Genomic DNA, 19,637 nt, shown 5'->3' on the forward strand with positions numbered 1-19,637 from the left:
ATGTGGTAAAGCAACAAACCATGAAAATGCGGTGCCAGTTAAATATAGGGAAAATAAATGCATTTTCAATTATTTTATGGAACCTGCTTCACCCAACTGTGCTAGATATTGACTAATATGCTCCCAAGTTGTTTTCGTACCCTCACTAGTAAATTTTGCAAAAACAATAACTTTATAAGCTTGAGAGTACAACCCTGCATCCAAGTGTTTAGGGTACATCTTTGGTACACATAGCTCCTTACTTTTGGCTCATTTAGTTTCTTGGGACATCTTATGCAAACCCTCCCTTGGTTTGGCTAAAATTGGGTTTGAGGTAGATGAAGATGCTTGTGTTGGTGGCATAGCAGCAACATGAGTACTAGCTAGGGGTGCAACTTGTGACGTGGGCATTGAACCATAATTCGGTAGAAGATGAAACATGCTCGTACTTATGGGTGGCGCTATAAAGTGGTTTGGCCTCAATGCCGAATTGGGCACACTCATAATAGGACTAGGGCATGCAGGTCCAGCCACAAGTTGATTGGTTTACCTAGGATAAAAATTCATCAATGATAACCCACAAGTATATGGGATCAATTGTAGCCTTTCTCGATAAGAGTGTCGAATCAAACGAGATGCTAAAGGCAGAATTTATATCCCCTTCAACTTCTATCGACTACCGATACAACTCTACACACACTTAATGTTCGCTTTACCTAGAACAACTATGAAACCAATTTGCGGGAATAAAACTAGAAGTACTTTGCGAGAACAAAACTAGGAGTAATTTGCAAGATAATAAAAGTTAGTTGTTTAGTAGAAAGGCTTTTGTAACACAAGAGAAGGGTTTGTCCCTAGGCAATTGATAACTAGATTAGTAATCATTATTGCAATTTTATATGAGGGGGAGGCATGAGCTAACATACTTTCCGTACTTGGATCATATGAACTTATGATTGGACCTCTAGCAAGTATCCAAAACTACTAGGAATCATTAAAGTAAACCCAACCATAGCATTAAGTAACAAGTCCTCTTTACTCCCATACGGAACAACCCCCTTACTCGGGTTCAAACTTCTGTCACTCTCGCAACCCACTATAAGTGAATCATGAACGTATTGCAACACCCTACAACGGGAATCCCCCATGTGTTCGAGGCACGGAAGGCACCATAGGACAACACCAAAATAAAACATACAACTCAAACCAATCACGATCATCAATCAACCCATAGGACAAAACGAATCTACTCAAACATCATAGGATGGCCACACATCATTGGGTAATAATATATAGCATAAAACACCATGTTTAAGTAGAGATTACAACAGGAACAGAGAGGTTACAGTGCTGCATAGAGGGGAAAGAGTTGGTGATGATGGCGCCGAATTTGTTGGTGTAGATCGCTGGCACGATGATTGCCCCGGTGGTGTTCCGGTGCCACTGGGAAGGAGGGGAGAGAGCCCCCTCCTTCTTCTTCCTCCTTGGTCTCCCCTTAGATGGGATGAGAGTTTCCCCTCTGGTCCATGGCCGCTATGGCTCCCGAAGGACAGGAGCACCTCCGAGATTGGATCTCTCTCCGTTTCTCTTCTGTTTTGCGTCTGTTTTCGGACCCCTTCACTGTTTTTTATATCCCTGAAGATCCGTGACTCCAATTGGGCTGAAATTTTGAGGGGATTTTTATTCGGAAATTATCTTTCTTGTGGCAAAGGAAGGGCCGCAACCGACTCACGAGGGAGTTACAAGGCAACACGACGAGACCTACCCCCTGGCCGCGCCATGTTGCCTCGTGGCCACCTCGGGTACCGTCTTGCATTGATTCTTCTTCCCCAAAATCACATATATTTCAAAATAAATCTCCGTAAATTTTTATCGCGTTTGGACTTCATTTGATATGGATTTTCTATGAAACAAAAAACATACAAAAAACAGGAACTAACACTAGGCACTGGATTAATATGTTAGTCCCAACAATAATATAAAATGTTGCCAAAAGTATATGAAAGTTGTAGAATATTGGCATGAAACAATGAAAAATTATAGATACGACAAATCATATTACTGTTGCATGGGAGGTGCCGATGAAATATGTAAAGTTGGATTACCACTAGATGCCGAAGGCATATTTTTTCTAGCATTAGTATTTGCTATGAACGAATTATATATCATCTAATTACCCTTACTAACAAGACTTTCAGTCGGAATTTTTACTAAGAGTGATTTCATCTAGTTTGTCATCGAGGGGAGGGAACTTGATGTCTCAAATGTGAGTGACGTTGCCTTGCCAATCCTTCTTAAAATTTGCAAGAAAAGACTGCAAATCCTCCTCTCGCTGCTTCTTGAGCACCTGATAACCCTCCTCGCGTTGCTTCTTGTGTGCTTCGTAGGCTTGGCGATGTTCCTCTGATAGTTCATCAAGACCGGGCGATGTCAACTTCTAAGGACTTGGGGAAATATGACATGGTTGATGGTGATTCTTGATCTTCCTCCCCATCAAAGTTGCCAAAAAGTGTGTTTGCACACAAACACGTCACCGTGTACCTCCGTCATCGAGAGCGGTATCCAGGACACATCGCCAAAGGAGCCTCACCGGGAGCGCGCTACGCAAGACACATCGACAAGAAATTTTGCAGACCCAAAACCCCAAACGGCCGGGAGGGACCCTGCCAGGGAGTGCGATGGCTATGGGCTGCCCTAGAGCCTAGAGCCTCGAGGATCGTTGCTCTTCAATACAGAGAACGAACGAAGAATGAGAAAGAAAGAACAATGGATAGATGTAAGGGTAAAAAGTAGTAGATGCGTTGTGATTGTGTGTTGTTATTCTTTTTTACGGGATAAACTTCCGATCTATTCATCTTCAATCATGGTAGTATAACGAACACTAGAAATAATAAAAATTACATCCAGATCCGTAGACCACCTAGCGACGACTACAAGCACTGAAGCGAGCCGAAGGTGTGCCGCTGTCATCGCCACTCCCTCGCCGAAGCCGGGCAAACCTTGTTGTAGTAGACAGTCGGGAAGTCGTCGTGCTAAGGTCTCATAGAACCAACACACCAGAACAACAACCGCCACCGATGAAGAGTGTAGATAAGAAGGATCCAACCTAAAGACACATGAACAAAGACGAACGACGAACATATCCGAGCAGATCCACCAAAGACAGATCCAGCGGAGACACACCTCCACACGCCCACCGACGATGCTAGAGGCATCACCGGAACATGGGCTAGACTGGGAGACCTTTATTTCATCTTCAGGGAGCCGCCACCGTCTCGCCTTCCTAAGTAGGACACACACCCTAACAAACCTCGAAAAAAGATGTAAAAATGGAGCTCTCCCACCGACAAGGGTCGGGATCTACTATGTCCCCATGGCCCAAAGGCCATGGGAGACGAGGCGGACCGACACCGGCGCTGGCGGGAGGCAAAGGAACCCTAACTTTTTAGGTAGGCGTCGGCTGGCTAGGTCGTCAGGATCTCTTGTGTCTTTTCGACTGTGTGTTGTTATTCAATCGACCGCCACCAGTTATCTATATATGAGGCGATTGGATTTCCAGTACAAGAACAATACTCAAACCCCATCCAAATCTTCAATTTCTAGCCTAACTCGGATTCGTAGGACCGAAACTTCCAGTTCACCCTGGAATTTCTGAGCTCAACATGTATGAAGTAGCTCTCTTGCATTGGTCTTGCAGGTTGCATATGACCTCAGATGAGATGGTCCCAAAATAAAAAAATCATCTTGGAAAATGAATTCTTATGTTGAACAATTTTCCATCAAAGGCCGTCTTGAGGATAAATTTGAACCCGCGAATCTGTAAAAAATATTGGAACTCCAGTTTTCTGCGCACAGATTGTGCAAACTCTCCCGAAACCTAGGCCTTAGTTTTGCCCAAAACTTTCAACCTCAAATATGTATAAAGCAGCTTCCTTAACTGCCCGTACAAGTCACATACGACCTCAGATCGAGATGACCCCAAAAGTAAACTTGTTCAACTCTTCAAGGTGAACAATTCTCCTGTTGTACACTTCTCCATCGGATTTCATCTTGGGGAAGAACCTTGGACCACAAAATCATTAAAAGATATTTCGGGGCAAACTTCGGCAACACTGTTTTGACTCTCGAGATTGTATACAAGCTCGGATGAAGACGACCCAAACATCAAAGTTGTTCAGTTCGATGGAGATTTCTTATATTGAATACTTTTCATTTGAGGCTGTCTAATGTCAACAAACCGGTTCATGTCACGGTAGACATGGGGGCGCCATAAATAGGGATTGTCTTGGGTGTGATGACTCGGGGAAGACAGCCGGGTCACAAAAAAAAAAGAGGAGAAGACAGGCCTGTGTACTGGGCCTAATGTGGTGACCCACTCAAGCTCGGCCCATGCTGCCAGATTCGAGTGAACTGGCTCCAACTAAGCTGATTCCCCATTCCCCGACGAGCGAGCACCTTCCCCGTCCTCCGCCCCACCTCCCTCCCATGGCCTTCTCCCCGCGCTCGCCGTGGTCGCGCTCCAAAAAGCCCGACATCTACTCCACCGTTGTGGTCCACGACGACGAGGACGACGCCCGCGGCGGCGGCGCCGCCCGCGCGGAGGATGACGACGACGACGACCCCTCCGCGCTGCCCCCGCTCCTCCAGCGCCTCCCCAAGGACTTCGGCGGCGCGTCCTTCGACGACGACGACGACCCTTACTCCTCGGACCTCGACGACGCCTCGCTCTCCGCCACCGTCGTCATCAAGCGCGGCGCCCCCGCCTCCACATCGTCCTCCTCCCGATCCCCGTTCCTGGATCTGCGCCGCTCCAGCCCCCGCGCCGCCGAGGCCGACCCGTTCTCCACCTTCGTCGTCCACGGCACCGCGCGCTCCGGCGGCGCCTCCAGCCCCCGCGAGTCCGTCTCCGGCACGTTTATACGCCACTCGGGTGGCCCCCCCAGCCCCCGCGAGTCCGTCTCCGGCACATTCATCCGCCACACCCGTGGCTCCTCCAGCCCCCACGAGTCGTTCTCCGGCACGTTCATTCACCACACCAGCAGCGCCTCCAGTCCACGCGACTCCGCCTCCGGTGCCGGTGCTGGGTTTGGGTCCTCATTCATAACTCCTTCGTCCGGGCAGGCGGAGGAGGACCGGCAGCCATCACTTCTGATGCAGCAGCAGCAATCAAGGCGGAAGGCATCAATGAGCTCTCTCCCAGATAGCGTTACTAGGGAGGATCCTTCAACCAAGTATGAGCTGCTCCATGAGCTCGGTGCGCCTCTTGTTCTGAAATTAATATCCCCTTTTCTGTATGCACAATAATGCTTCCACATACTTTTTGATGTATTTGCATAACAAACAATTCAATTGGGCAATGCAGGGAAAGGTTCATATGGTGCAGTGTACAAGGCGAGGGATCTCAGAACCCAGGAGCTTGTAGCTGTCAAGATCATCTCCTTAACAGAAGGGGTTGGTTTCTTTGTCAATACTCCCTCCGTCCGAAAATACTTGTCATCAAAATGGATAAAAGTGGATGTATCTAGAACTAAAATACGTCTAGATACATCTCCGTTTATCCATTTTGATGACAAGTATTTCCGGACGGAGGGAGTACTAATCTGTTAAGGTTGCAATGATCATCATTATCAGTTAGCAAGCATGTCCAACTGACATCACCATATGTCCAATTATTACTTATATGAAATGAAAAGCTCAAATCAAACATGCTGTCTAATCCTTTGAAGACGAGTAGACAAAAAAGGCATGCTTATATACACCACATCTCTTCTCAAATGTTATCTGTTGTTAAATTGCAATCCCGGGCCTGAATACTCATCCATGTAACATATATATCTAACCACAAACATCCAGAACTTTCTAGAATGAAATTGTAGAAGATTACATTTGTAATCAATCTGTCCTTGTTACTTTGATGAACGTTGTAGGATGGCACTGGAGTATGACAAGGATGGGAAAACCTAGACCTTTCATCAGCTCTTTGACACACCAAAACATGACAGAACTTCACTCAGCCATCTTGTCAAAGCTTTCAATAAGACACTCATCATAGTTGATAATTTCAAAAGACTTTGGATTTAGTGTTAGGCAATCCCACAATAGGAATGGTAATTGGCATTACCAAAAATGCATGGTACATCTTTAGTGTTGAATCCTTATTAAATCACTGTATTAATTGAAAACAACATTTTTTGTATTTGCTTATGCCACATATTATCTTGTTAATCTATGTGTATAAAATAGTATTTTAAGTATTAGCACAGCAACAAACTGCCGAGGATGGGAACACAAACATTTTTAACAGACAAAGTTTTCTAGTATTTGCTTTTACAATGTTTCCACTTTCGCCCAGTCTCTACAAAAATAAACCCCGTCCCACCCCACTTACATATTTGACGTGAACATACAATCGATCATTTAATTCACATGATTGAGATTTCGGAAATGCTAATGAAGTTACCCTGTGAAGCGGTCACACGTCGTTAGCATCCAAATTACGAACCGTTGTCACCATTACATTTATCATCGCGAGTTCTTTAAAACTAGACCCATTTGGATATGTTTGAATGAAAATTTTCCCTATGGCATTTTTCTAGCGGATCTAATTCCTTAAGGTGCCATGATTATGCACAGAAGGAACCATGGGTCAGCACAACATCACTACTTAACCTTGCTCCTCTTTCATTATCAATTATAAAAATAGACGCAGAAGGCGCCATGGCTTGATGCTGCTGGTAGCAGGCGCTACACCGAATGTTGGCTTGAATTAAAAATACAAGGGAAAAGACCAAGAAGCCAGGAAAATGAAAGAACACCAGCAAACCTGAAAAATGGAAGAGAACAACAAACCTGTTAAACCAGAGGCGGGTGTGGGGCTTCCCTCCTTGGGGCACATATAGTGCGGGGAGCGAGCCCACGCAGTCACTCCGCTCCTTAGTCACTTGCTTGAAAGTTTACATTCTCATAAAAATGGAAGGCGTTTATTTTCTGAGCCTTCATTGTTTGTCATCAGGAAGAAGGATATGAAGATATACGGGGAGAAATTGAGATGCTACAGCAGTGCAGCCATCCAAATGTTGTCCGCTACTTTGGGAGTTATCAAGGAGAAGAATACCTTTGGGTATACTCCAATATCCTTTTTTTATTAACGTTGCATAATAAATGTAGTATTCTATTTTGGCAATATGTCTCTAGTCAACTCATTAAACTGTGATTGACGTGAGCTTCTACATGCAGATAGTTATGGAGTATTGTGGTGGTGGAAGTGTTGCTGACTTGATAGGCATTACAGAAGAGCCTCTTGACGAACCGCAAATAGCTTATATATGTCGAGAAACATTAAAGGTTTCTATTTTTCTTCTAACACACATGCACACAGTCTTAAATTGCTACTTATATTGTACTACATGTTTCCGTTGCCAGTTTTTTTTTATAATACCTAATTAGGCCAGAACTAGGAAGCATGCTACAGTTAGCTTCTAGAGAGATAGAAAACCTCAGCTGCCCTGTGGTGTTTATCTTCAGATGTTTTACTTTTACTTGCATATTTTCTGCTGTAGGGTCTTGCTTACTTGCACACAATTTTCAAAGTTCATAGAGATATTAAGGGTGGCAATATTCTACTGACTGAGCAAGGCGAGGTGAAGTTGGGTAAGTACAGTTGTTACCTGGTATGCTTTAATTTCACTTACTAAAGTAATTATTTGTATATGCTTTTGCTTGTGAATTCGGCATGGCATCTTACTGGATGATGTTTGGAACAGGCGATTTTGGTGTTGCTGCCCAACTAACAAGAACCATGTCAAAGCGCAACACGGTATTATTTCCAAACATGTTTGTTGTTGCTATTTCATACTCCCTCCGTTCACGACGAGTAATTTGGAACGGAGGGAGTATATAATTAAGAGAGATAGAAGTCATTCATCATACTTGACCATAAGAATCCCCATATTTTCATTGTTATTGATTAATATGGTAAATTGATGGGAAGTTTGACCGAAAGTTTCTGTTTGACAAGTATTACGTGTATCTGTTTCTATTTGGTACTGCCTATGTTGGCATATGCCAGCTTGCTTGTCACTGTTGCTAACATAGTAATCTAGTTCGCATAAACAAATATCTGAAAAAGGTGTCCAAGTTGATGGCAAAATAACTCTCTTAGCACAGAGCATCGTTTTACTAACTAAACTTAGCCTGGAATGTCATATCCAGACAAAAACTTTGTTGTGTCATTATCCTTGAAGCACAAGTTTGTATTGGCAATCATGATAACTTTCATAATCTGGTGCATCATGTTTATGTCTTTCAGTTCATCGGTACTCCACACTGGATGGCACCAGAGGTCATTCAAGAAAGTCGTTATGATGGGAAGGTTACATCTCCCTCCCTCCCTCCTTCCTCCCTGTCTCAAAGCAATATTTCTGGTGCGGTAAGCACCAAGCACATCCCTGCGTATAACTAAACTAGCAATGCTAGATTAAAGCAATATCTATGGATTTTGCGCTAAGGCTATTCTGCATAATTATTACTGAATAGGAATTTTTAAAGTTTGATATCATTTTACCCTGCAAAAAATAGAACTTTGACATCATTTTAGTGTAAAAAAATTGTTGAACTAAAGCTAAATCTGTAGCTCTGTTGGCATAGAGGGTACTCAGTATCAAGTATTCTGTATTTGAATAAAAAGCTAAAGAACCCCTATCCAAACATGCAAGTCTTCTCTTTTGTTCATCTCTTGGTAGTTGCTGAAGTAACGATTTTCTGACCTGACAGTGCTACAAAAGACACAAATTTATAGCTTTGAGAAAACATCTGACAGTTGGATTTTCTGTGCAACTTATCTTCCTGATATGTCAGTGTTATCTATTTCCAGGTAGATGTTTGGGCTCTTGGTGTGTCTGCAATAGAGATGGCAGAGGTAGAAAATGTTCTTTGGTTCTTCCTTTTGTAACTGTACAGTTATGTTTTTATTCCCTTTTTTGTGATGCATCTATCAGTTAACATTTTCTTTTGGTGTCTCTGACTGTAGGGCATGCCACCGAGATCCACTGTGCATCCAATGAGAGTAAGTGCATGGCTTCTTGATTCCATTTACTATTTAGTATCTCTAGTTTATGCGCATGTAGCTGAATGAAGCTACTTTACCTTTGATACACTGTACCTTGAATCCCTTTACATTTTCGCCCATCTTGGTTTCTGAACTAGGTTTTCCTGGTAGCAGTTTTTTTCATATATATTTTCTTCAATCACGCTCTGTGCATTGTTTTTCTCCCTTGACCTAGTTTGTAGTAGATCACCAACGTGGATATATTTTTGATATTGTTGTTGATTCCTGATGTGTCTGCTTCTGCACTTTATTTAGTTAATATCAGATGTAGCTGCCTTTATTGGTGTGTATGTGTGCCATCCTCACTTGGCTTGGTCCATTAGCTAATTGTGTCCCTGTCCCCCTTCAGGTGATCTTCATGATATCTAGTGAACCTGCACCGATGCTGGAGGATAAGGAGAAGTGGTGAGTGGCTTCTAATACACCTTGCAATTTTTCGACTTCTCTGAGTAACGGAAAACTAAACTGGATCGCTTGTAAGAAAATCAATTGTTGATTATCTCAGGCATAGGCTTTAGGTCCAGGTTTCCTTTAATCTACCAAGTAATTCCGAGAACGTCATCTGAGATTCATACTACTTTTGTTTGTAAACAAAGTATTCCATGTTTTTGTTGGGAGATGTTGACATGGCTAGTTTTTGGCTAATCCCTAGATGAGGTGTAGCTAGTTCTTGTTCATTTATTCCTCTCAGATTATCACTCTTCGAATGTGGAAAAGGTGGCAATGGCATATTTTAGCCCTGACCTATTAAGATCTCGTGGGTTTTCGAACACGAAGTCTCAAACATATGTCAGATTGTTAACAAGCTTAGAGCATGAAGAAATTATAGATTTATTCTAAAAGAGGGAGTCACAATGCTATTTTCTTTAGTTTAGTTTATTGTTTGCCAATCCACCACTTCCTGCTAATACTGATCTATTAAGTGGTGTCATTTAGTCCAGCCACACCGAAAGTTTGAGTTTAATCCAATGAAGCACTCGAGTTTTAAACACCGGTTGATCTAAGCTCTTGTATCCAACCCTCCAGGTCTCTTCTCTTTCATGATTTTATTGCCAAGTGCCTAACTAAGGATGCAAGACTCCGGCCTCCTGCAATTGAGATGCTGAAGGTACTTCTTTAGTGCTCAGGGATAACTTTGTGAGGCATCTTTATGAACTTTTATTTCTATATTTATTTATTTGTGTTGTTCTCATTTTTTAAAATTGTCCCGCAGCACAAATTTATTGAGAAGTGCAACACTGGAGCTTCAAAAATGTTGGCAAAGATCAAGGAAGCAAAAATCATCAGAGAAACAGCTGTGCAAAACCAGCTGCCTGACTCTGACGATGTAAAACAATCTGTTCTATTGTTATGTGTATGTACGTTGGTTTGGTCATTATGATATTCTGACTTTGGTATCTACAGGCAATGGATGCAACTGTTCGAATTAATGAAGATTATGGAGAAACTGTTCCGACAAACTCTCAGTCAACTCATGAAACAAAAAATGATGGTTCGGGAGGTAATGATAACTGTGCAAGCATAGATCATGTTGTTTCTCAGATGGGATGCTTCAAAATATAGCTTTGTTTAGTATTTTGTTGTCTTGTGGCATGCACCTGAAACCATCATTTATTTTTCCTGCTTATAGGTGATTTTGGCACAATGATAGTCCATCCTGAAGATGGCGATGAAGCGGCCGAATCATCTATTTTCCCAAGAGCAGAGTTCATACCGGGCCTTGGTAGCATCAACTCTTTCACACATGATCCAAAGAGGGCTGAGCTTATTTCAAAATTTTGGTACGAGAAACAGAATTTTGTTTTCTGATGTACATTGGTCATACCTAGAAAGCAAAACAAAACAAAACAAGCAAAATCTATCTCTCGCCTGAAAGAATCTTATGTATGCTATTTTGATAGGGCGGAGAGCACAGCTGAAAGTGATGCCAGTAAAGAGCGGGACTTATATGGACTTCCTGACATCCAAGAACCCAAAACAATGCCACGTTCAACTGGAACAGTTAAGCATCACAAGGGTGTAGAAGGGACTGTGCTGCGCCATGATATCACTGCATCACCGGGTGTTGCTAGCACAATGAACAAATTAAGCAGCAGCCCAAGCCGTAAAGCATTTTCGGTTCAGGATAAGGTATACGCTTTGCGGTCAAATATTTTTCTATATGACTCTTTAGCACGCCAGATAATTGTTGTAATTGCATGCTTCCCCGTTTGACCCCACTCCTAAAAGTGTCAACAAAATTCGTTTTGTAGCTCTGGTCAATCTATGCGGCCGGAAACACAGTGCCTATTCCATTTCTTAAGGCTATTGACATTTCACCACTAGCTCTAGTATCGGATAGCGTAGCAGGCAATGGCCCTGCTGGTTCAAGTACAACTGATGCCTTGGAGGCAGTCAGGGAGCTTTTCAGTGGCGATGGGCAGGCAAAGAAAGGGCGCAAAGGGCAAAATGAGGTATGCTGTAGACTGTTGCGCTCATCAGTTGCAAAGCGACTCTATTTCTTATGCCCAGATGTGTGTCTGATACTGGATTTGATTGCGCTAGGCCCCTCTTCCTCCTGGTGTGCACGACAGATTGACGACAAGCCCTACATTGATGAACCTGGCCCAGGCTCTCGCTTACCATAAGACGTGAGTTGTTCGAACTGCTTTTTCTTTTGTTGGAGCCTTCCTTTATGTGATGACTGAAGGGACGATTCCATCATATGAAAATGCCTCTTTGGTTCTATAAATTCTGTAGGTGCTACGAGGACATGCCTCTGCAAGATTCACAGGCGACAGAGGAGCAGCAGACGATACAGAACCTTTGTGATACGCTTCGGACCATACTGAGGTTGTAGACGGATCCATGAGTGAAGGCTACAACTACATACATCTTTGGAAGGATTCGGCACGCAATGGGGCTGCACGGAGGCAAGGGCTGGCTGACATTGGCCTTAGTTTTTTCATGGCGGGCATTGCGATTCGGCTCAGCCTGGGGTCATGTGGGATCAAAAGCATGGTGCAGACTGCAGGTGGACGCTGATGGAGCGTATGACCAGTTTTCTGAATTTATAGACGCTGGGTGGGTGGAAGTTGGATGGAATTCTTTGTGTGGCGGAGATGGGAAATTTTGCCTTGTGTTTATAGCCTCTAGGTCTTTTTCAGCGGTCGGTGCATGTACAGATTGTGTAGCTAAGTTTTGGTTAGCAATTTTGTGGCGCAAATGGCGGTTGGAACTTGTATTTTCAGCATATGCAGTTGTTCTCCCCCCTCGAAATAAAGAGGACGAGTAATAATTAGTTGATCAGCCGTCCGTTTAGTGGAAGATAAACATTTACCACCTCTGTAAACTTTGATAAGACGTTTTAGTTTAGATCACTAAAACGTTTTATAAAAGTTTACAGAGGGAGTCGAATGAAAGGCACGGTTCATGCTGTCATGCTGTATGACAGCTCCAGATGAGGGACGGTTCGAACTGTTTTCTCGTCTACTGGATACTGGATCTTTGGCATGGTCCGTTGGCGCTTCTGACGGACGTGGAACACTTGCTGCCCGTCCTTGTCCTTTGTCCTTTGGTTAAGGTTTGGGTGTGGAGAGTGGACTCGAGAGACCAAGTTGGAGGCCGCGAAAGGCATGGTCCTTGCTGGCACGAGTGTGCCCATTGGTTATTGTGACGGACGACGTGGAAGAGCTGCTGCCCGTCACTGTCCTTTCTCTTCCTTTGATTAAGGGAGAGGGTTCGGAATACTGGGCCGGGGGTGTAGACTAACAGTCCCTTGATGATGAGTTTTTTTTTCCGTTCTAGTTTATTGGTCCCTTTTGTATTTTGTGTCAAATTTTGACTAATGATTTAACTTAATACATGTCACAAAAAATTATATCATTTGATTCATATTTGAACATGGTTTTTAATGATTTTATTTTTCTATGACATGCATTAACATTTTATTAGTTAAATCTCTAGTCAAAATTTGACACAGTATAGAATGAGAACCAATAGGTGTAAGGAGGAGGAAGAGAAACTCCGGTTGGCGCACAAGGTCCGCTTTCTTAAATCGAAAACGTAACCAAACCGGGCGAGAAAGTAAGCATGGTTCGATTCGATTCGATGGCGTCCGGTGCCGCATCCCGCCAAGGCGTGAATGAATGTGACGCTGTGGTCCAGTGCCGCATCCCACCAAACCAGCGAGCGAGCGAGCGACCATACCAGCGTGGAAGCCTGATTCGCCAAGCAAAGGCGGAGGGATCGTGGGATATTCCTACTCATGGGCACACCATACCAGCGTGGGTCGTGGGTCAGGGTCGCCAACCAATCGACCGCCGGAGTCCGGGCCGGGGCTGCCACGCGGGATCGCACACGTACGACGGGGGAACGCGACGCGAGGGGTCCCAGCCCGGCCGCGCTCGTCCCGAACCTTTTGTCCGCGCGTGACATGTGATGGACCACCCATCCTCCGTCCTCCGTCCACACAAAAAGAAAAGAAAAGCGCACCATCCATCCCCTCGGCCCCGCCCGGCTCACTCGGCGACTCCATCCCTCCCGTCCCATCCCCTCACCCGTTGGCCGACGAACCCCCCCAGCCCCAGGGGCGGCCGCCGGCGATGGTGAGGGAGATGCGCATCAACACCGCGCCCCGCGGCAACCGCGTCCCGCTCCTCAACAACGGGGTACGCACGCACGCAGCCGCCGCTCTCACTTCTCCCGCGGCCCCGCCCTTCCGTGTCTCTGTATTTTCCGTCCGTGTTTGGAATTAATTTTGTGGGCTAACCGACCCCGCCCGCGCCGGCGGCTTGGCTTTGCAGGAGACCTCCAGGATCCTCTCCGACCTCGAGGAGGGCAGCAACGTCCAGGTTCGCCGCCCCGCTGACTGACTCACTCCCCTGTCACACAGCACCCTCCCTGGTTTGGTTTGGTTTCTCCATGGACCAGAGCTCCAGCTACAACCATGGCTACTAATTCGTCTTTCCTTTTTCTCACGGTCTAATCGGAATCCTCTTCTCAGGCGGCCAACGTCGGCTTCTGCCGGGTCATCAAGTTGGTGAGCACCGTCTGATACTACTAGGTTTAAGACCGGGAAAGTTTCACTAGTATGCTTTGCTAAATGCACGGAAAAAAAAATTGTTCTGCAGGCAAAGCATGACGCGGGGAAGCTCGTCTTCGCCACCGTCGCGCTGCTCGTCGCCTCTCTCAGTAACCTCCTCGTTGTAGGTACTCCTCACTTGTTATGATTGACAGAGGAGTTATTTGGTGCTGAATTGCATTCCCTGTTCTGCTGAAGCCTCACACAGTAGCTCAGGCTCTTATATGAGCCAGGGCTTTAATTTTGAACCGATTAATCTCGCTCCCACAACACAGCAGTCTTGGTTGAACTGAGATAAAGCCAAAACTGTAGCTACATGGAAACTATGGCAAAGAGAAATACAGTACTAGTAGTATGTAGCTATAACTATTGTTTCAGTAATCAGTTTTGACTCGTGGGTAGTACTCCATTGGTTCATGCGTGGCAGGATTACTAGTATTAAATAGCGGCCAGTACAGTGTGTTGGTTCTTGTGTGACATGATTAAATAGGAGTGGGGTGTGGCGAGTGCAATGCGTTGGTTCTTGTGTGACATGATTAAATAGGAGTGGGGTGTGGTGAGTGTGCGTTGGTTCTTGCGTGACATGATTAAATACTACTACGCACAGAGCAAGTTGTACTTGCACCTATAAAGAGCATCAATGTTGCACATGTTTCCTGTCTTCATGGATGGATCATCTTTTTTTAAAGCCTAATGGATGGATCATCTTCTGTTATCCTACAGCCCAAATACGGAGGCAAGATAATTGATATTGTGTCAAGAGATGTTCAGCGGCCAGAGGATAAGGCCCAAGCCCTGGCGGATGTGAACGGCACCATATTGTACATTGTGCTAATAGTTGTAACCGGGTACATATCTCTCTTGAAAACTTATTTTTGAGGATTATAGAGGGATATTCTGTTATACGACACTGCCACTACCATCTTTTATAAACAGTTTATGTTTGGTGGATCTAGGTAGGCTGCAATTTTAGTTGGTACTGATAACTACACCATCACTCTCTACTTACTTTCTCCTTGCAGAGAGGAATTCATGTTAATGTACTAAACCCAAGTAGCTATTTTTGCTTGAAATATTAGAAACCAACTCTGCCCCTGTTTCAGGTCAGTTTGCACAGCTCTCCGGGCATGGCTATTCAATTCTGCTAGTGAGAGAGTCGTTGCTCGACTTAGACAGGACTTGTTCAGTCATCTCGTAAACCAGGCAAGTGGCTTACTTCTCTATCCAAATAGCTTTGTTCTGGTCTTCCATATATCCGTGTTCTTATTATCAAGTCTGCACACATGTCTTGTGCCCCCCACAGGAAATAGCATTTTTTGACGTGACTAGAACAGGAGAGCTCTTAAGCAGGCTTTCTGAAGATACCCAAATTATAAAGAATGCCGCTACAACAAACCTTTCAGAAGCACTGCGTAATCTGACTACCACAGCTATTGGTCTTGGCTTTATGTTTTCAACTTCATGGAAGCTAACATGTAAGTACCAGTTCCACATCTTGTGCTCTACAGATTAAGAACTTTGTTGCATCTCATTTTGCTGACTGTGTGGCATCTACCTCTGCATCAATAAAATGAGACCAGGCTTGCATGTGTTGTGTCTTGTGAGTGTCCCCCACCTGTTGGTTCCGTTGGTTCTGACGGAAGTATAGTCTTCTGCACATTCCAGTAAAAGTTTGTGGTTCCCTAAATGGTTTAAAAAAGATGTTGTCCTGTGATAATTTTGCTTGTGTACATGCATTTTGAAAAATAAATAACTGCTTTAATTTAGTATTCCTCCATACTATCCTGTTAATCTCATTTACTATTCCTCCACAGTGTTGGCACTTGTAATTGTTCCAGTGATATCAGTTGCTGTGCGTAAATTTGGGCGTTTTCTTCGTGAGCTTTCACATCAGACACAAGCTGCGGCTGCTGTAGCTTCATCCATAGCTGAGGTTTGTATATCTGTTATTTTATTTGATGATGAGCATAGGAGAACTTTGGTGAAACCTTACTTTAATTACTGTAACGATTACAGAAAAAAGCAATCCAATACGCACGTTGAGTTTTCATTTCAACCATATGGTAGAATCCTTGATTTGTTGTATTTGGGCATTAACAATCATATCTTCTACCATCTAGGAATCTTTTGGTGCCATTCGCACAGTAAGAGCCTTTGCTCAAGAGCCTCATGAGATTTCACGATATGGCGGAAAAGTAAACGAGACACTGAAGCTTGGTCTCAAGCAAGCTGTGAGTACTGTAATGTTAATGTAAGAAAAATGGCACCATTTTGCATAATGACCTGACTGCATTTTTTGTAGAAAGTTGTTGGACTATTTTCTGGAGGGCTTAATGCTGCATCAACCCTGTCGGTTGTTGTTGTAGTTATTTATGGAGCTAACTTAACCATCAATGGTTACATGACAACTGGTTCTCTTACGTCATTCATCTTATACAGCCTTACAGGTAAGATTCAGCATTATCACTTTTGTTTTTACCGAACCCAGTATTCTACAGATACCACAACTGGAAATCTACAAGTCAGTTATAACAATCATGTTTATAAGGGGCACTTCTGTTTTAATTGTCATGGTTATGTGTATGCTGACTTTTCTGAACAATTCATCCCTCTCTTGAGTATGCAGTTGGCTCGTCAGTCTCTGCCTTGTCAGGACTATACACAACTGTAATGAAAGCATCAGGGGCAAGCCGTAGAGTTTTTCAACTACTTGATCGTGTTTCCTCAATGACAAACACTGGGGATAAATGTCCAAAAATGTGAGTTTCATTGTCTATCAGCTTTCTTGATTGATTATACCTGTGCATTATGCAATACACATTTTCTTTCATTTTACTGTGAATTTCATAGTGTATTAGCTTTTTTGGTTGATTTGCATGTTCTCCCATTTCAGCGAAAATGAGGGGGAAGTTGAGCTGGACGATGTCTGGTTTGCATATCCTTCTCGTCCTTCTCATATGATTCTTAAGGTAAATGTTTTCAGATTGCATTTCTGTGCAACCTACATGATAAATTTAAATTTGGCGTACTCTAGCATGGTGTTGTCTTTTCCTCCTTGTTTATGTGCAGTGTACACGCAAAGAGAAAGTTAGGTGTAACTTGCATGCTTATCTTTTGTGCTCTTATGAATTTGCACTGCGTTCGGGATAACTTGGCTCACTTTCTGAAACTTGGATACTTAGTGGTTTGTTTTACTGTTAGAAACGGAAGAATATGCTGATACAGTAACCTACATGATCTTAGTGATTTTTTTGTACTGTTAGAAACGGAAGAATATGCTGATACAGTAACCTACATGATGGCAACACGTTGCCAGCATTACTCCCAATGGTGGATTAGTCAATTATTCTTGTAGTTCCATTGTGTATAAGAAAAGTGAGCATACTTTGACTTGGCATATATAGGAGTTTTCTCTAAATTATATATGAGTGTTATGATTATTTTAGTGATAAAGTAGTTACGATGTGTTGCAAACTGTAAAATATGACTACTTTTAATAGGAAGAGAGGTAAAAAATCAGTTACAAGCTTTCTTGAGGGCATAGAGTACAATTTCAACTAGCATGCGTGATGCATTAAGTTTATATTTTGTGTCATCAATATTTCAGGGAATCACATTGAAGCTAGCACCAGGTTCAAAGGTTGCACTTGTTGGGCCGAGTGGTGGTGGAAAAGTAAGCCTAGTTTTGTCGTATGCTATAATTAGTTCACATGCTTGGTGTTACACTATGAAATTGTTTCTCACTTGTGACTCTCAATCATAACCTTCGGGTTTTTACACGCTCCTGCAGACTACAATAGCAAATTTGATTGAAAGGTTTTATGACCCTCTAAAGGGAAGGATCTTGCTAAATGGAGTGCCTTTGGTAGAAATTTCACATCAGTATCTCCACCAAAAGGTATGGTGTCCAACTGTTTTTGTCCGTAACAGGATTGATATGATGCTGTGGAAATTAGGACATTATCTAAGCTATGCTGCTTATTTAAGGTTCCAAGTCCTAGTAGCCGGTGCCATCACCGGACATTGTCCTGATTCCTGAATTGGTTGATATTAGTCCGATTCTGTAAACTGTGCCAGTTAGCAGGTTCACCAATAGTCTAGTCACTAGAGTCATGTAATTCAGAACCTTTTGGGGACAAAAAAATAGTATGAAGTATGAACCAAAAAGTTCCAGCATCCCAGAAATACTCTGCTTACATCAGTAATGGACATTAAATTATGCTAGTTGGTAATTTCAGTATTTTGGTAGTGTCTGGTGAGTGTCACTGGCCATTCAAGACTCAACTTGTGAACCCCTGAGATTACTTATGCATCTGACAAGCACAACTAGGAGCGCATGATTGACATGGTTCATGGCTATACTTGTATATTTGGCTTCAATTTTTTTAAATGTTTATTTTCTCAACCAAATGATTTCAGGTAAGCATAGTTAGCCAGGAGCCTACACTCTTTAACTGCTCCATTGAAGAGAATATTGCATATGGATTGGAGGGCAAAGCTAGCTCTGCTGACGTTGAAAATGCAGCCGTAAGTATCTGAATTTAGGAACACTAAGCGTACCTCTAGATTGCAGGATCTGACTAACTTCTCGATGCAGAAAATGGCAAACGCGCATGACTTCATATGCAGTTTCCCAGACCAATACAAGACTGTCGTGGGAGAGCGAGGCATCAGGTTATCTGGCGGGCAGAAGCAGAGGGTCGCCATTGCAAGAGCTTTGCTTATGAACCCACGAGTGCTTCTCTTAGATGAAGCTACCAGCGCTCTGGACGCCGAAAGCGAGTACCTTGTTCAGGTACCGCAACCACTCGACTGCTACCAACATCTGTACTGCCCCGAAGGGAAACAAACAATTCTCTTGCTGCAATAAAATTTATGTTATCTATATGCCACAGGATGCAATGGACTCGTTGATGAAAGGGAGGACCGTTCTTGTGATAGCTCATCGGCTCTCCACCGTGAAGAGCGCCGACACGGTTGCCGTCATCTCCGAGGGCCAGATTGTGGAGAGAGGCACACACGACGAACTCCTCGAGCGCGACGGCATCTACACGGCCCTGGTGAAGAGGCAGCTGCAGTTGCCCAAGTTTGAAGGGACCGCCAACGGGACAGCAGAAATAGAACCCAGCAGTAATGGCCAATAGTGTTGCCTTGCTTGATGATATCTCTCCTCTTCGGTTAGGCAGACACCACGTGGACGCCCATTCTGATGGACGTATTCCACTCTCGATAACGCCAACACGCTGGAATGTCACACGCTGTAGCTCTCCTACACCTTGTCTCACATGTGCGGCTGTATGTGAGTGCACTGTAAAAGGATATACTCCCGAAATTGTCATCGATTATTTCTGTAACATACAGTTAAGAAAAATTGCAGCGCCAAAACTACGGTGATATGTATTTTCAGTAGACCTGGGGTCCCAAAATCGAAATGACCATCCAAGGGGAAAATCCCAGCAAAAATTGTTGAAAAATACTCTTTTAGTTCAT

At 43.7% G+C, this 19,637-nt stretch overlaps 1 protein-coding gene across 2 annotated transcripts; it reads left to right on the top strand.

The window, feature by feature from the left end:
* Window positions 1–4,423: 4,423 nt before the first annotated feature.
* Window positions 4,424–19,603, top strand: LOC119303179 (ABC transporter B family member 25-like). 2 transcript variants are annotated; one of them, XM_037580275.1, is made up of 35 exons: window positions 4,424–5,233; window positions 5,342–5,430; window positions 6,992–7,099; window positions 7,216–7,323; window positions 7,539–7,629; window positions 7,743–7,795; window positions 8,288–8,350; window positions 8,852–8,896; window positions 9,008–9,043; window positions 9,435–9,490; window positions 10,112–10,193; window positions 10,299–10,412; window positions 10,490–10,586; window positions 10,716–10,866; window positions 10,987–11,215; window positions 11,338–11,538; window positions 11,630–11,715; window positions 11,825–11,917; window positions 13,031–13,106; window positions 13,870–13,917; window positions 14,070–14,105; window positions 14,197–14,271; window positions 14,871–14,995; window positions 15,251–15,350; window positions 15,451–15,622; window positions 15,962–16,080; window positions 16,268–16,378; window positions 16,450–16,594; window positions 16,774–16,906; window positions 17,041–17,116; window positions 17,755–17,820; window positions 17,938–18,045; window positions 18,567–18,674; window positions 18,745–18,942; window positions 19,043–19,603. In XM_037580275.1, exons 1-35 carry the CDS (start codon window positions 4,465–4,467, stop codon window positions 19,289–19,291), a joined length of 4,416 nt encoding a protein of 1,471 aa, XP_037436172.1. In that variant the 5' UTR covers window positions 4,424–4,464; the 3' UTR covers window positions 19,292–19,603. The 2 variants fall into 2 exon arrangements, with proteins under 2 accessions (XP_037436172.1, XP_037436171.1); XM_037580274.1 differs by lacking the exons at window positions 4,424–5,233; window positions 5,342–5,430; window positions 6,992–7,099; ... (14 more) ...; window positions 11,825–11,917; window positions 13,031–13,106 and adding an exon at window positions 13,559–13,734 and having other exon boundaries at window positions 19,043–19,556.
* The last annotated feature ends 34 nt before the right edge of the window (window positions 19,604–19,637 follow it).

The sequence above is a fragment of the Triticum dicoccoides genome, chromosome 5A, assembly GCF_002162155.2.
Source record: "Triticum dicoccoides isolate Atlit2015 ecotype Zavitan chromosome 5A, WEW_v2.0, whole genome shotgun sequence".
Classification (NCBI taxonomy): Eukaryota; Viridiplantae; Streptophyta; class Magnoliopsida; order Poales; family Poaceae; genus Triticum; species Triticum dicoccoides.

What these genes read in the sequence shown, in the direction of transcription:
- LOC119303179 (XM_037580275.1), top strand. Translation starts at nt 4,465, where the DNA reads ATGGCCTTCTCCCCGCGCTCGCCGTGGTCGCGCTCCAAAAAGCCCGAC. An exon ending in AACTCCGGTTGGCGCACAAG is followed by an intron (nt 13,107 to 13,869) that starts GTCCGCTTTCTT and finishes TTGGCTTTGCAG; the next exon opens with GAGACCTCCAGGATCCTCTC. An exon ending in TCAGTCATCTCGTAAACCAG is followed by an intron (nt 15,351 to 15,450) that starts GCAAGTGGCTTA and finishes TGCCCCCCACAG; the next exon opens with GAAATAGCATTTTTTGACGT.